General features: G+C 44.7%; 1 protein-coding gene across 1 annotated transcript in view; it reads left to right on the top strand.

Annotated features, from left to right (window-relative positions):
* Nucleotides 1-15,343, top strand: part of LOC133108848 (oxysterol-binding protein-related protein 10-like) — a 57,593-nt gene that overhangs the window by 35,329 nt on the left and 6,921 nt on the right. The window contains exons 7-8 of the mRNA XM_061218514.1: nucleotides 5,638-5,784; nucleotides 11,495-11,984. Of these exons, the coding sequence (XP_061074498.1) occupies nucleotides 5,638-5,784; nucleotides 11,495-11,984 (637 nt within the window). The remainder of the gene's footprint in view (nucleotides 1-5,637; nucleotides 5,785-11,494; nucleotides 11,985-15,343) is intronic.

The raw sequence follows: 15,343 nt of genomic DNA, 5'->3' as shown, positions 1-15,343 counted from the left end.
TAGGTTGTTTGATCAGAACCACATAAGAGAGAAAAAATAGTGAACCGTGAAAAGCAGAACCGAACTATGAAATTAGTTCATAGCTGGCCTGGTTAATAAAAAAATTGTTTAAATAAAGTAACAAACTACCTAGTTTGTTATTTCACTCATAATTTTGTTTTTGAATGAAATCCTCAGATCCATTTTAGCTCACACATCTCTGAGAGTTTGACGTAAATGTATTCAGGACTGATGAAGAAGGAACCCGCCCTGGGGAAGTACTGTTGTACATCGCAGATACAGACACGCTCCGCTCCACTCAGGCAGAAGTTGCTCTAAGTAGGTCACTCATAAACACAGGTATAGAGCACCCAGGTAGTTCCCTGGGGGAGGGCTCTCCAGCACCGAGACTTTGTGCACCCTCTCGAACAAATTACATCACTGTTCAATATGACACACTCTCACAAACAAATTACATCACTGTTCAGTATGACGCACCCTCACAAACAAATTACATCACTGTTCAGTATGACGCACTCTCACAAACAAATTACATCACTGTTCAGTATGACGCACTCTCACAAACAAATTACATCACTGTTCAGTATGATGCACTCACAAACAAATTACATCACTGTTCAGTATGACGCACTCTTACAAACAAATTACATCACTGTTCAGTATGACACTCCCTCACAACCCAATGACATCACTGTTCAGTATGACACATCCTCACAAACACAGGCACACACATCAGTATGAGAAGAAAATGTGTCTTGATAAATTTACTGGGAAACAGAAAAGGGTTTTTACAACTTCCTGAAGCCTACTGGATAAAACCTGACCAGAGCATGCCAGCATTCATTCCTGTTTGGCACCAGGCATGTGGACCGTCTATATTTAGAAGAGGAGCGCTGCCAACTCCCACAATCATAATTGGCCTGCAGACCTGCTCCTAAGTGCCTTCTATTAAATAGCCTTGTCGCGACATCCCCTCAAACCTGTATTACAGCACGTCTCTCCTGTAGTGCATTAACACACAAGGGCCCGTAAACACACACAAGGGTCCGTAAACACACACTTTCACTGTGCTGTGGCTGGCAGTAATAACTTGTGCAGTGAGCTTCCGGGGTGGGAGCATAACTGGTCTATTTTAAATGTGCTTTTGAGGAATAATTGTAGCTCATGTTGGACTGTCAGTAAATGCTGCTGTGGAATATTGAGAACAACCGACAGGTTGACTGGGATTAATGATAATCAAAAACATATTAATGATTGGGTTTTTTGGGATTATTGATGATCATAAGTATTGCTGAATGGGTGTACTGGGGTTATTTTCCATCAGTAATAGGATGAACGGTGGTGTGACCATGTGGCTGGTGGAAAAGTAAATGAGCCTTATATGTATTACTACCGGTGTAATTAAAACATTAATGATGTGACAGTTGGTCAAAGATGGACATTGTTTATCTTTGACCATAAGCAATACAGTATATTCATCCGATCAGTGATTCAGATTCTATAGATCAGGAAGTGTGAAAGTAAAGTTCAGTATTTTTCTGAAACATTGCAGCAGAATTACTTTGACCTCTTTGTTACGAATAATTCCATGCACGGGACAATATGTGTGCACAGATGCCTGTGTGTGTGTGTGTGTGTGTGTGTGTGTGTGTGTGTGTGTGTGTGTGTGTGTGTGTGTGTGTGTGTGTGTGTGTGTGTGTGTGTGTGTGTGTGTGTGTGTGTGTGTGTGTGTGTGGGGGGCGGGCGGGCGCGCGTGAGAGAGTATGTATGCGTGTGAATATATACTTGTGCACATTCATGTGATGGTATGTGAGAGAGTCTGCTCAGGATAAGCTGTGTTCAGAAGTAGTGGGGCGATGTTGAGACTGGGATCACATGGTTGAGCTGCCGCGGTGAGAGGTCAGGTGGGTGACGCAGATAAGCATAATGCTACCCCAGGACACAGTCCTTCATTCATACCAGCGTGCCTCAGGAGGTGTGCGCTGATCGGACTACGGTGACAGTCTTCGCAAGCAACTGCCACTCTGAGAGCGCCATTTCAAATGAGGTCATTTAGTCTGACAGAACTCCTGGATATGGGACTGAGCATTGTAACAAATATGAATTTAGAAGAGATGCCTGGGGTGTGTGCGTGTTTGTGTGCACTTCAGCGTTTGGGTGAGTTAACCACCAAACAGAGAAAGGTAAAAACCTGTTCAGTATTTGCACTGAGGAACTTATTTTATTGTGTGTGTGCGCGCGCGTGTGTGTGTCTGTGTGTGTCTGTGTGTGTGACTCAGTCATAACTAACCTGACTTTGGGAGACACTTGAAGTGACTGAAGGTGGGTGAAGGGAAGTGCGGGTGCTGACGTTTCCTGGCTCTTTCAAGGAGCAGACGCAGATACCCTTTGAAGTGAAAAGATTAGTAGACTTCCCCCTAAAGAAACCGTCTGCCCACACACCCCTATATGTAGCTGCAAGAGAGGGAGAGGGGAGGGAGGGTGAGAGAGAGAACGGGGAGGGAGGAGTGAGAGAGCAAAAGAAGGAGCTGGTGTAGGAAGAGGAGAGGTGAGTGAGGGCTGAGACAGCTACTGTATAAAGGGCTAAGGGACACAGAGGGACCGGGTTTGAGAAGGTTTGTAAGGGAAAGCAGTCCGGGGGAGAAAGTGAAACCACTCCTCCAGGTCTGCATTAAGAGAGAGTGGTATCTGCGGCTTTCCTGCCTGCTAGTAATTAAGCCAGCTGATCTACAACATCATGTGACCAGAAAGGAGGGAGGGGGGCGCTGATAGGGAAAGAGAGAGGGGATTGTCAGCATAACTCGGAATTTTCCCACTGGAAGTGAAGCAAGCGGCAGCTCTCTCTCTCTCGTTCTCTCCCTCCCTCTGCCTCTCTCGTTCTCCCTCTGTCCCTCCCTCTCCCTCTCTTCAGTAGCTCAGAGCTGCTACCACAGTCAGGCAGTTGCTTGTTCCAGCGCAGCATCAGGGGCGGCCGCTGGTCATGAGGTCCAGCTGGATTGAGAATAAGCCCGTCCCAGGCCCGGCGAACAGCGTGAGTGTGGGGGTCTGAGGGAGTGGGGGAGGGGGCCCTGGGACTGCAGAGGTACGGAGGGAGGAGAGTGGAGGCTGAAGGAGTTTGGCGGAGGACATCAGGTGCATGGGACTTGGGGTTGAGGGGTGAATGTTAGGGGGTGTGGAGCTGAGAAAGTGTGGGTTGGGGGAGGGGAAGCAGGGAATAGATGAGAGTGGTTATCCAAAACTTCCTGACAGTGCCAGGCAGAGGCTGGGGAGGGTGATAAGCGCTTTTTTGGGTGGGGGCAGAGGGGGGTCTTCCTTCCATTTTGGCCCAGAGTTTTATAAAGAATGTAAGCGTTGTGTGGTGTTTGAGTATGTGCGTGAATATTTAGTCCATGAGTGTCGGCTTTTGTGTTCATTTGTGCCCTGTGGTTATGTGATGTGTGCGTGTGGCGGTTTGTGTGCGTGTACTGTGTGTTTGTTATTGTCCATTGTGAGTTTGCATCTATGAAGGGAATGTTGGGAGTTTCTTGTAAGGCAACTCCCCCCAAGTTTTGGTCCGTTGGAGCTGTTGCAAAGTTATATATGGTCATTCTGGTGCTATCGCACTTCTTTATGAAGGACATTAGGAAGTTTATTTAGGTGTGGCACTGTAACAGATTTTTATCAGTTTCAGTGACTGAGGAAATTTTTGTTTAGTTTTCACTTGCTGCTAAAAATCTTTGTAGTTATGATTGTCATTTTCAGATTAGAATTTTTATATGGTTCTTGAGCAGTTAACATAGATGTGAAATTGTTGTTGCAGGCCAGCATGAAACTTTGGAGAGCAGACTCCCGTATTTTCTAGAATTTTTGACGTTTCTGTATATGTTTTGCGTGTTTTGTTTATATATATATTTCCCTTACAGCTTTTTACATTACATTCACCCCAGTTCAGTTTCCTTCTGGTGAAGGGTCCCAGTGAAATTACAGTATTGTAGAGCCTTTTAGTTCCCCATCACAACCAACTTTATTTAAATATTTTTCATGACAGGCTGTGAGCAGTTAAATAATGAGAGGAAGAACAGTATATTAGTGTAGAAGACGAAACTGGAAATGATGGTAAATTACACCCTAAACTAGTGTGATTCATGCCATGACACTCTCTGGTATTGTTCTTCCGAAAATCGATGTAACCGTTTGTGACTTTGAATCATAACAAACTGTTATCTTTCACTGTTATTTATAGCCGGGTTTGCACCGAATATTGCAAACATGTTGGGTGACACAGGGGAGGGTGTGTGTATGTGTGTATGTGAAAAGGGGGAGGGGAGGGGATGGAGAGCAGTGTCTAAAAGATACATTTGTTAAAGATTATTCTAAAATGAACAATGAAATATTAAGGTGAAAGGCTGTCCCATCCAGTGAATTGGGCAGCAGAGAGAAGTCTCCCTCAGCCATAGGCTGGTAGTGGAGAAAGGGAGGGTGAGAGAGGGGGAAGAAAACAAAGAGAGGGAGGGCAGAGTGGAAGGAATCTTTTACTTTTTTTACTCAAACATCTGTTCATTTCAGTTCAGCCAGTGCAGAGAATCAGGCCAGTTTAAAAAAATGTTAAAATGCTATTTTAGGTTTGTGGTTTTTCCCAGTCTGACGTGCCTTGGAGCATCTGAGGTAAATGATTGTCCTACATTATGCCTTTAGGAAAACTACTGGAGAAAAAGCCAGCTGTAGGATCTTAATGCAGAGCTCTTGCTCAGCCTTTATAGGATGCACATGGTGTCGACGGAGGGGAAAAAAACCCGGCAAGGAAGAGAAGTGAAAGAGAAGAAAAGAGAAAGGCTTTTTATTTGTGGCCCACAGGCTTCAGCTCCAGTGTTTGCTGATTTCTCCCTGCATTATGCATCAGGAGCATTGTTGGCTTTTGCCTGAGTTGCTGCGGGATGAATCAAATGCATTAGCCGCTGTAACCCAGTTAGAGTGCCATAGGGATTTGGCATGGCACGACTCTACCTGTTTGCCATCCAGAGTTTGGCAGGGCTTTATCTACAGATTATTGGGGCACCTGCTGATGTTCTCTGAAATAAAAACTTTAATTAATCAGAGTTTCAGCCTAAGGGTACCTGTTGTTTGCTTGCTCTAGTACTCTGTGTTTGCGGCCAGGCTTATGTGGGTAGTCTCCTAGTTTAAAAGCTTTTATTCAATGCAGTGACAAGTTCAGTTATATTTCTGGTTGGCCTATTTGTTTCTATTTATAGCTGACCTTGTAAAAGTAAGTATGTGTAAATGTATGTATTATTAACTAGGAATGTTTGGCAGCCTAGAAAATGTTAGTTGTTACACTGACCTGCGCTTAAACAGGACTAAGCTTTAGCAAGCTTACAGGTGGCTTGTCTATCCTGCTGTAAAATCCAGCTATGCCATCATAAGCTGGTCTAGTTAGGTATGAGCTGGTCAACCAGCTAGAGTTCATAGTTGGTCAACCCGCTACCAGCTGTTTCAAAACATAGCTTGAGCTGGTCAAACCGTGTCAAGCTGGGAGCTGGTCTGAACTGGCCAACCAGCTATCAGCTGTTCCAAAACCTGGCTTGAGCTGTTTTTTTGTACCGGGTACTCTTGAATGGATTAGTGAAGAGTCTTCTGTGATTGGTCTTTTTGTTGCTGCAGCTCCCCAGCCTGGAGTCCTTCCCCCCCAGCGAGGAGGCCCCTGACACAGAGGAGAATGAAGAGGAGGAACTGGGCGTGATGGAGGAACAGCGCAGTGTCATCCTGCACCTCCTCTCCCAGCTCAAACTGGGCATGGACCTGACCCGGGTATGAAACCCTCCCATTAACCCACATTAACCATCCCAGCTCAAACTGGGCCTGAATGACCTGGGTATGAACCCAAACATTAACACTCTCAGCCTTTCCAAAGCAACAATCAAAATGATGTTACGCTAACTGAAGTGTGTTAAAAATAATGCTTGAATTCTTTGCTCAAACCTAGGAACAAAACATGCTGCAGATGGACCGAATATGCATCATTCTTTTCCCCGTTTCACTCCGTGTAAGGTGAACCCAGAACAGTGAAGCAAGTTATTGAAACATGAATTGTGTGTACAGGAAGCCCAGCACTGTTTTCAGAAACAGAGGAAGGAAGGGTTTGTCTATGCCGTGTCTGGGCCACACAGAGAATGCCGGACTGCAGCACAGCTGAGTGAAATAAGAGTGCTGGAGGTGGTGAACACACAGCACAGGGCTGACTGGGCGGATGAACAGCAGTGTGGTAGCTGCGGAGGTGAGGTCCTGGTCAGAGCTCATGAGCAGTGGACTGCTTCCTTCATCTCCGCTGCAGGAGGGGGTGAGGGGATGGAGGCCTGTCCAGTCTCCCTGTCAGCCCTGGAGGAGGTGGGGGATAGGATGGACATCAAGGTGGAGAAGCTCAAGATCTAGAGCTGGGGTTTATGAGAACCATTTGAGTCTGTGACCTTGTGAGATGATCAGTGTTGAACTCAGTTGCAGCAGGTCGGGGTATGAAGGTCCGGTGACAGATTTGAGCATGTGGACCTTGCAGGTGGAGGGATCCAAGCAGTTCTTTGGTCCCAAGTGGTCAAATGTTTCTGAAAGATTAGATTTTACTCTCCCTCTAAGGGAGGTGTGCAAAGTGTGTTTGATATGGAACGGTGTACAGAGCTGGCCTCTTTTCACAAGGCCTGTGGTCAGGCAATCAGGCACCTACCCCCCTCAATCTCACTTCCTGTCTCCTTCCCTCAGTCCCTTTCTCTCTTTTTCAATTGCCCTCTGTCTGCCTCCCTCATTTGCTCTCTCACCATTCTTTCTTTCTTTCCTTCTTCCTCTCTGTGTGGAATTCTTTCTTCAAGATGGAGATAAGTTTAGAACTCACAAACTATAGCAGAGGTTGCAGCACTGATGAATAGAATCGGGTGTTCCAAAGTTGTGGGGGAAATGTTCCATTCTCAGTATTCCTTACATGTCTGTCTTCCTCACATTGTATCTGTGGTTATGGGAATCTGTTCATCACGTTCACACAAGGAATGCCATCAGCAGGCCCGCTGTTCCCAGGTGCATCTGGAACGCTGTATGCCTTTGGGAGTCTCTGCATGGAAAAGTGATGTAATCAGCTGGAATGCCTGTGAGTTTCATGGCAGGAGGCAGAGCTGGGGCACACAGTGGGGTTTCTGCACCCAGGCAACGTGCACACATGTTAACACACGTGCATGCTGAAAAACACTCACACACACTCTCCCTCTCTCCTTACGAAAACATTCTCTTCAGACAGGCAGCTGTGTAAAACATTGAACTCTAGAGACAATGTACCCCTTTCTCCTATTTCTCACCTATATGGACCATCAAATTCAAAGCCTTTTGGTGCTCACCTATTGGGCCATGTTATATTTTCATTAACAGCCTGCTCCCCAGTCTGAACCTCTCCTTCCTGCTACCTCTGTGCTCTGCCCCTTCCCCCTCCATGCCTGCACTTACAGGTCATGTCTCTTGGCTGTTCTGACCTTCTGTTGTGGAGTGAGCTTCAGTACAGCAGAAACCATACGCATCTTCTGATGCAGACTGGTCCTGTTCAGCTGTCCTCTTTATTTCTTGTAGGACTTTTTCTTTTGTGATTGTGTTGTACAGTGTAGTGGGTATCTGTATAGTGGTATTTATTTTTGTTTAGAAACTACTTGTTGGTTTGTTCATTTTACTCCACTTACTAATTATTACATGTATTAACACTGATGTTCTACACTACACTGTAAAGATCAGTGTTCTTCTGTGAGTATAAAGAAAGTTGAGAGAAATGGAGACTACCTCCAGATTATGTAAGCCCGTAATGAAAGGCTGTGTTTGATTTCACTTAGTCTTTTGATTTTGAGTTGACAATGAACTATATATTACAGTATTTCTGAGTGAGTTATTGATGTTACTTTACAAAGTAAGTCCCAATTTGCTGCTGCGCCGCGTGTGTGTCTCAACAGGGAATATGCAGAATCAGGGAAGAAATTGCATCCTACATCAGTCAGAGAGGAGTCTGGGAAAGACAGCCTGATGGCTCGTTTGTTGTGATATGAATCTGTATCCTAAGGCTGGTCATCAGTGGCCAGCATTTCATGGTCAAACTCAAATGAGCCTGCCTGGTGTTAATACTGTGACATTGTGAGTTTCATCTTTTAAAGACTGCCTGAGATCACAGGCCTTTGCTACTTTGATATGCCTCGTTTCCCTCTTGTGGCCACTTGTGGTAACAATGAAGTCAGCTGCTGATGGAAAGTTGTGTGCCAGAAAACCACATGATACTAACTAATAATATGATAGTGGATAGTTTGTTTAAAGTAAGATGGTGCATTACAGTGTAAGAAATCTTAGTGAGGGAGTGATAGGGAGGGGGTCATAGATGTACCGTTAACACAAGCTCCTGTTGGACTCATGCAGGGGGAACTTTCATTCTTTGGGGTTTTACCTTTGACCCCCCCCCCCACGACGGTGCTGCCCAGGTGAACTACATTACGTGAGGATTGTGGGTGATTCTTAGTTGCAGCATGGGTTTAATCTCTACCCTGAGCATCGGTTGGGTCACTGGGTACTATTCACTAAATTAATGTTTATGCTTTCATCGAGGCAGTTCATGTCCTTACAAAGACAGTTTTATTCATTTCAGAACACAGCAGCCGTAGTATGGATATCGTAGTGTTCATCTGCAGAAGAAATTGTGTAAAACAAGAGATGGAAGTGAATCCTAATGAAACATGGAAATATTTTATTAATGTTTCCTAGGAACGGACCTGCGGTGGTTCACATTCACTCTGAGACATACAGGCCACTGATACTTTTGCATAAATGTTGATTTGATAAGTAGCATGAATGTATATTTTACGTTTTATGTTTTATAGTACTTTAGATTTCCTTGTATTAGATGCTTCTTGTAGCTGCTGAGGAATCACAGTCTGTCTTGAGAGTGTGCAGCAGAAATTGATTCTGAGGGCTCATGTAATGTTGATTTTTTTCAGATAAAGGGAGCTGGCTTTTATCGATCTGCCCAAGGGGGACAAACACCTCTCATTTATGATGTTTTTCCTCTTTTTTAAGAATTTTGCTTGTGTTAGATATGGATCAGAAGAGCAGACACGGGAAGGAATCTCCTGGTAGCATCAGGACATATTTATGCTTATATATAGGTATCTATATATAGGTTTGATACTTACTGTATATACTCATACAATATTCTGTAGGTCTGCTAAGTGCTCAGTTGGTTCATGTATCCAGGATGTCTGTGTTCTATGGTACAATAAAATGAATCCATCCATTGTCTAACCCACTTATTCCTGTTCAGGGGTGTGTGCTGGAGCCTATCCCAGCATGCATCGGGTGAGAGGCCGGAATGCACCCTGGACAGGCCAATCCACCATAGGGCATATCATTGAACTTCAATGTGGCTCATACACCATTCACAGTTAAGAGGTTATTGACAGCAATGGCACAAACCTGAGATCTGAAGTTGAGCCCTGACTGTCCAATGAAAAACCTTAAAGGATCTCTGGGGCCTGTTGCTGGTTGTGTGCACTGTATACATGGATGTCATTTCCCCCCGAGTTTGTCCACTCTGTCTGTTGCTGGTTGTGTGCACTGTATACATGGATGTCATTTCCCCCTGAGTTTGTCCACTCTGTCTGTTGCTGGTTGTGTGCACTGTATACATGGATGTCATTTCCCCCCGAGTTTGCTCACTCTGTCTGTTGGGTTGCATCCAGATGATAGAGCACCTCAGTTATTTTTTCCAACCAGGAAATTAAAACCATAAATACATGTGATAATATGTAGTGCCCGCCCTGTAGAGCTGCTTTAAGTATACTATAGCCACTATGACTTTAAACACTCACAGACCCCATGGACCCCCCCCCCCTGCTGTGCATGGACCTCTCTCCCCTTTCTCATTTGTTTCTAAAAGAAGGGGGCATTTGTCAGGCTGTGAGCACCTTTTTCTGGTTAGTTGCATCAGGAGAACACTGGAGTTTAACAGAATGAACACCATTTAGTTTCTCCACAAATATGTCTCCCAGAGAGATTCCCTCTCTCCCGACTTTTCCCATTCTCCAAAGTCGGTTATTTGTAGTGAATGCTGCAGTAGATGGTCTTTTCTTGAAGGGCAAGATTTCATAACGTGTGTGATGAGGGAAATTGGCTGTAGCTTAGTCCAGGGTATCAGAGCAGAAGTCACGTACGGTGTGATTTCCTGTGTTGGTTTGCCTTTTAGTGCAGCTGAATCAAGGTCTTCATTTGCTGAATTTGGAGGGAGTCATTGCATGCACATTTCATGTATTACATTTTTGGTTGGTTTCACTTTTTACTTTTAAGCTAGCACATTAAAATAATGTGAAACATCTGTGTATGTGTGTGAGAAAAGTTCAAGCTCCCTATGTGAAATTGCATAGAAGGCGGGGTGTAGTGTATTAGCTACTGTTTGAGAGACCTGGGGCTTCACTCTGCCAGAACACAGATGGATGGGCTCTAACGGGCTTGTTTGATGTGTGCTGGCTGTGTGACAGATTTCAGTTTCAGTCGCTGCTCCGTGCTGCTCTGCGGTATTACCCTCCCCCTTATGACCCACATGAGTGTGCATGCTCGCTCCATGGCTGGCTTTCATTGGTGACAGGTCGCCATGGATACCTGCAAGAGTTCACCCATCTCATCTGTCTTTCCAGAGATCTGTTTTTTGTCCCATAAAACCTGGACAGCTCTGTGCTCTGTGCTTGCGCTTGTGTGATTGATGCTACTTTAGGGATCAGAGCTGGCTTAGTTGAGCACTTAGCCACACAAGTGTCACTGATGAGTGAAAATGAATATTTAAACGCTTTGGGAGAGTGTGGCACGCATCGCAAATTAGCGATGCGCGGTTATGAAACCTCATGTGCAGTAATCGCGCGGTGTGGTTGGCCACTGCCTAATGACAAGAGTGTTTTTAGATCAAGCAGAAATAAGGTCAGTACTGATGCAGGGAGTGTGAGAGATGCAATACCTCAGATATGTTGACTGTCACAGCAGATGTCTTTCCCTTCTCACACACACACGTGCACTCAAACACAGCTAGACTAGATGTGTGTAGGCAGGAATGGTTTGCCCTCAGTCCTTGTTACTTCACCTTTTTTATGGGCTAGTTGCATCTTTTTCTCCACCCAGCATCCACATTCCATTTATTAATGATCTCATGTATCACAGGAAATTGTGATAAATTGTGTTTTAATTATTTTGTGTCAAATCTGGATGTGCAGACTTTGACTAAAGTACACTTATATTGGACTGAATACTTCCATTACAAGAGCTTCCTACAGCCCTGGTGCAGTCATTGTCCTTTGAATGTGCGCAGCTTGCATTAACTTGTGAGGATACGATTTATATTGAAGTCACATGAAAAGGCTCAATTCCAAAATAATGATGGACAGTTCTTGGCTCACTCCTTTCTCCCTGTCCCTGCTCTGCTCCTCTCCTCCCCCTCTTCCCTCTCCACCTCCGTACCACTCCCCCTCTCCAGGTGGTGCTGCCCACGTTCATCCTGGAGAAGCGCTCCCTGTTGGAGATGTACGCTAACTTCATGGCGCACCCGGACCTGTTCCTGTCGGTGGCGACGGCGGCCACGGCGGAGGAGCGCATGGTGCGCTTCGTGGAGTACTACCTGACCTCCTTCCACGAGGGCCGCAAGGGCGCCGTGGCCAAGAAGCCCTACAACCCCATCCTGGGAGAGAGCTTCCACTGCTCCTGGGAGGTGCCTTGCGACAGGGTGCGGCCCCCCAGGACTAACCCCCCGGGCCCCCCTCCCCGGGAGCCCGCCCGGGCGGAGCGCTGCGGACCGGAAGCGCCCGGGTGCTACCGCGTGCGCTTCGTGGCCGAGCAGGTGTCCCATCACCCCCCTGTGTCCGGCTTCTACTGCGAGTGCCCGGAGCGCCGCATGTGCGTCAACGCCCACGTCTGGACCAAGAGCAAGTTCATGGGCATGTCCATCGGCGTGTCCATGGTGGGGGAAGGTGAGTCGCACTCTGGTGCTTTAGGGAACGGGAGCGTGTCGCTTTAGGGAGCAGGAGGTTCCTTTAGGGGAAGCGGTGGAGTGGACATGACCGTCCGGCGGGGTGGGGAGGGGGGGCAGTTGGATAAGAACCTTATCGACTTTTCCATGTCAAATATGACCCGTTTACTACATGTAGGCAGTCGTGTGAATTGCACCAGCGTAGAGCTTAAGCTGAAGTATGGGTGGGTGAGTCAGTGTTTAGACGAGCCTCTCGTTAACTGACCGCAACGTGACAGACTGTAGAATGACAGCGTCTTTTTAAGGAGAAGGGTCTGTGGGAAGCCTTGCATCTCTGATACTTTTATTAATAACCCACCCTGCATGTCAGGGCTGAGCGGAACCGGCTGTGGAATGAGTCACTCTTTGGGGGTGTCAGGGAGGAACCCTCAAACTGGAATGGAGCTGAATCGCAGGCGTAAGGATCTTCATGGATAATTGTCTCAGGCTGTGAGTCACAGCAGTCAGGAGTGTTGGGCTTATAAGTAATGTTTAGCTCTTAATCCACAATGGAGATGAGCAAATTATACAAATAATCTTCTCTTCTCTTTCATCTTCTCTTTCTCCTCAGCAATTTTCCGTTTTAGTTTGGCGATTCATTGCTGCCCCTCAGATCTTCTTAGTGGGCTGATCACATCATGCAATTAAGCAGGGGATTGACTGAAAAGTCCACCTCATCAACAGTGTGATAAAACAGATTGATTGGTTTTTGAGCACCATGTCTGTTGTTCAATGTACCATTTCCCAGAATTCAATTTGACCCCTGTATGTAGGAAGAATAGGGCCATTCTTAATTTCCCTCTGGCTGAGGGAAAGCCAAGTACCCATGTTCACTATTTGCATGTTTTCTGTAATCACTGTTTGCTTGGGAGCATTTCTACCATTCGTAGTTGTCAGTCACGTCTGTGGGATTTATGAATGTAAATATTCCTGGAGGCATTTGTTCAAAAGAAAAAAAAGATAGAAAAAACAACATTATTAATCATCAGTCCAGCTATCATTGTTTTCCAGAGGGAATTCAGAGTGTTTACATTTTTACACCTCACCCAAATTACATAAAACTATTTACCAGTATGCGTCTTTATTTTCAGGAGCTTGATTATATAAAAAGCATTTTTATCACCCCTCATAGCAGTTCATGATGTCTGTGTTCAGATGGAGCACACTAGCCCCCACACACATCAATGCATGAAAAAAGGTCTTCACAATTCTGCTGGTACTTTTGCCATATTTGGTCCGTGTTTTAACAAACCTGGCATCCAGGTGGTGGCATCAATAGCTGATGAGAGCTTCAGGCAGTGTCTAATTACAGCCTTACTGTAATTAGGGCATAATTATTACCAGTAAGCCTGATCATATTCACCCTTTGGTGACTGCTGCTGTGCTAATGAGCTCACTAGCTACACTCGCATAGCACTCCTGAGTTTACTTTTGTTGTTATGGATTCTAAGCAGTCAGGCTTCCGTGTTCTTCACAGAACAGCAATGTGAATGTGAAATATTACTAGTTACTGTACATATCCACATATTAACTGCATTTCAATGTTTTACGCATGCTCCTGTCCATGGGACTCAAACGGACCCGTGTCTATTACAGTTTTTTACAATCACTTCGACCCTAATCTCACAAGAAGATCATTGTTCTATGATTGACACAAAAAATTCTAGTGCTGGTGCTTTTCCTTTGAGACATGTTCGCAGTGGTTCGGTACTTTTGATCCATTTTGTGAATTAAATGAATTTACAAGCTGAATGTTGGTGCAGAGAGTTTTATGAACTGTAATCATAGCAACACAATTATATGTACAAAGTGGGGGAAAAAATCCTGAACTGCAGTGAAAAACACTGTCCTCTACGAGACAACCCCCCCCCCCCCCCACCTGCAAGACGAGAAACAAGGCCACCTCTCTGAAGGAGTACTTGTCTGACATCCTTCCTCCTGCTCTTACTAGTAGTCAAATCAATCATCAGTGATTTGACCAGTGGCTCAAATGTGCGTGTCAGAAAATGTTTGGATGGTGATGTAATATTACATTGAATGATAATGTGGTAAAATGTATCCTGTTCCAAAGTAATTGGTGTCAATCGATTTATTTATCCTAAAACATTCATGATCTAAACATGGAATGTTGTTACAAGTAATCTCTTTCCATCAAAATATGCTTTCGGAGTAATGTTACACTTATAATATTTAGTAGTTGGATACATTGGTAGTTATATGCAATGCAATGTAATGGAATGGATAGACACTGTTTTGCAAAGTATTTCATATCTTTGTTTTCAGCACAAACTCGGCTACAATAATATGGCAACAGTAAGTAGGTCACAATCATATGAACCATATGAAACATATCCGAACAGAACACGGGGAAGCAGCCACTTGCAATAAACTAGCGAGTGGATAAGATCATTTAGGCCTACTTAGGAGTGCTTTAGGAGTATTGTTACAGTTACTTATCATTTTCAGTAGTTGGATATATTGGTAGTTTGATGCATTGTCATGAATGAAAAGACAGTATTTTCAAATGTAATGTGTGTATTTCATTTTGAAATGCTAAATGATTTTTGGTTTATGTATATTGTATCCAAGCAATTGAAGAAAGTGTTTTACAGTTTTATTATCCGTTTTGAGTTTTGTGTTTACAGTTTTGAAAAATTACCTCAAGGTTCTGAAATTAGTGTCAAAGTGATTGTAAAATACTGTAAATCCAATTTACAACAAAAGGCAATAATGGTGTCTCTGTGTGTGGGAAAAGGGCATTTACTGTAGCAGAAAATACATTATTGATATGGATTTAAATGAGCTGGAACACAACAAGTAGACATGATTCAGCCTCTCTTACATTTCAAAGTGGGGGAAAGTGAGTGTTTTTGGCCTTTGTTGCAAGATGAATATAGATGAATATAGATGAATATAGATGACTATAGATGAATGTAGGCTTTTTCAGATATGTCCTGAAAGTCGAGTTTAAATTCAGCACTTTGTGAAAGCAAGCATCAGTCTAAGTGTGTAAGAGCCCTAATGCCAGCCATGTGATACTTCTATTTCCATGTCAGTAAAGCACATAATTACTTAATTTGCTAGAGGAAGTTTCCCAAATTGAGTAAACCCAAGGCTGGAATGCCACATCAGTTCTCACAGGTCTGTGTGTGTGTGTGTGTGTGTGTGTGTGTGTGTGTGTGTGGTGTGTGTGGTGTGTGTGTGTGTGGTGTGTGGTGTGTGGTGTGTGTGTGTGTGTGTGTGTGTGTGTGTGTGTGTGTGTGTGTGTGTGTGTGTGTGTGTGGTGTGGTGTGGTGTGGTGTGGTGTGGTGTGGTGTGGTG

This window comes from Conger conger, chromosome 1 (assembly GCF_963514075.1).
Source record: "Conger conger chromosome 1, fConCon1.1, whole genome shotgun sequence".
Classification (NCBI taxonomy): Eukaryota; Metazoa; Chordata; class Actinopteri; order Anguilliformes; family Congridae; genus Conger; species Conger conger.
This window is presented reverse-complemented; position numbering and strand designations above follow the sequence as displayed.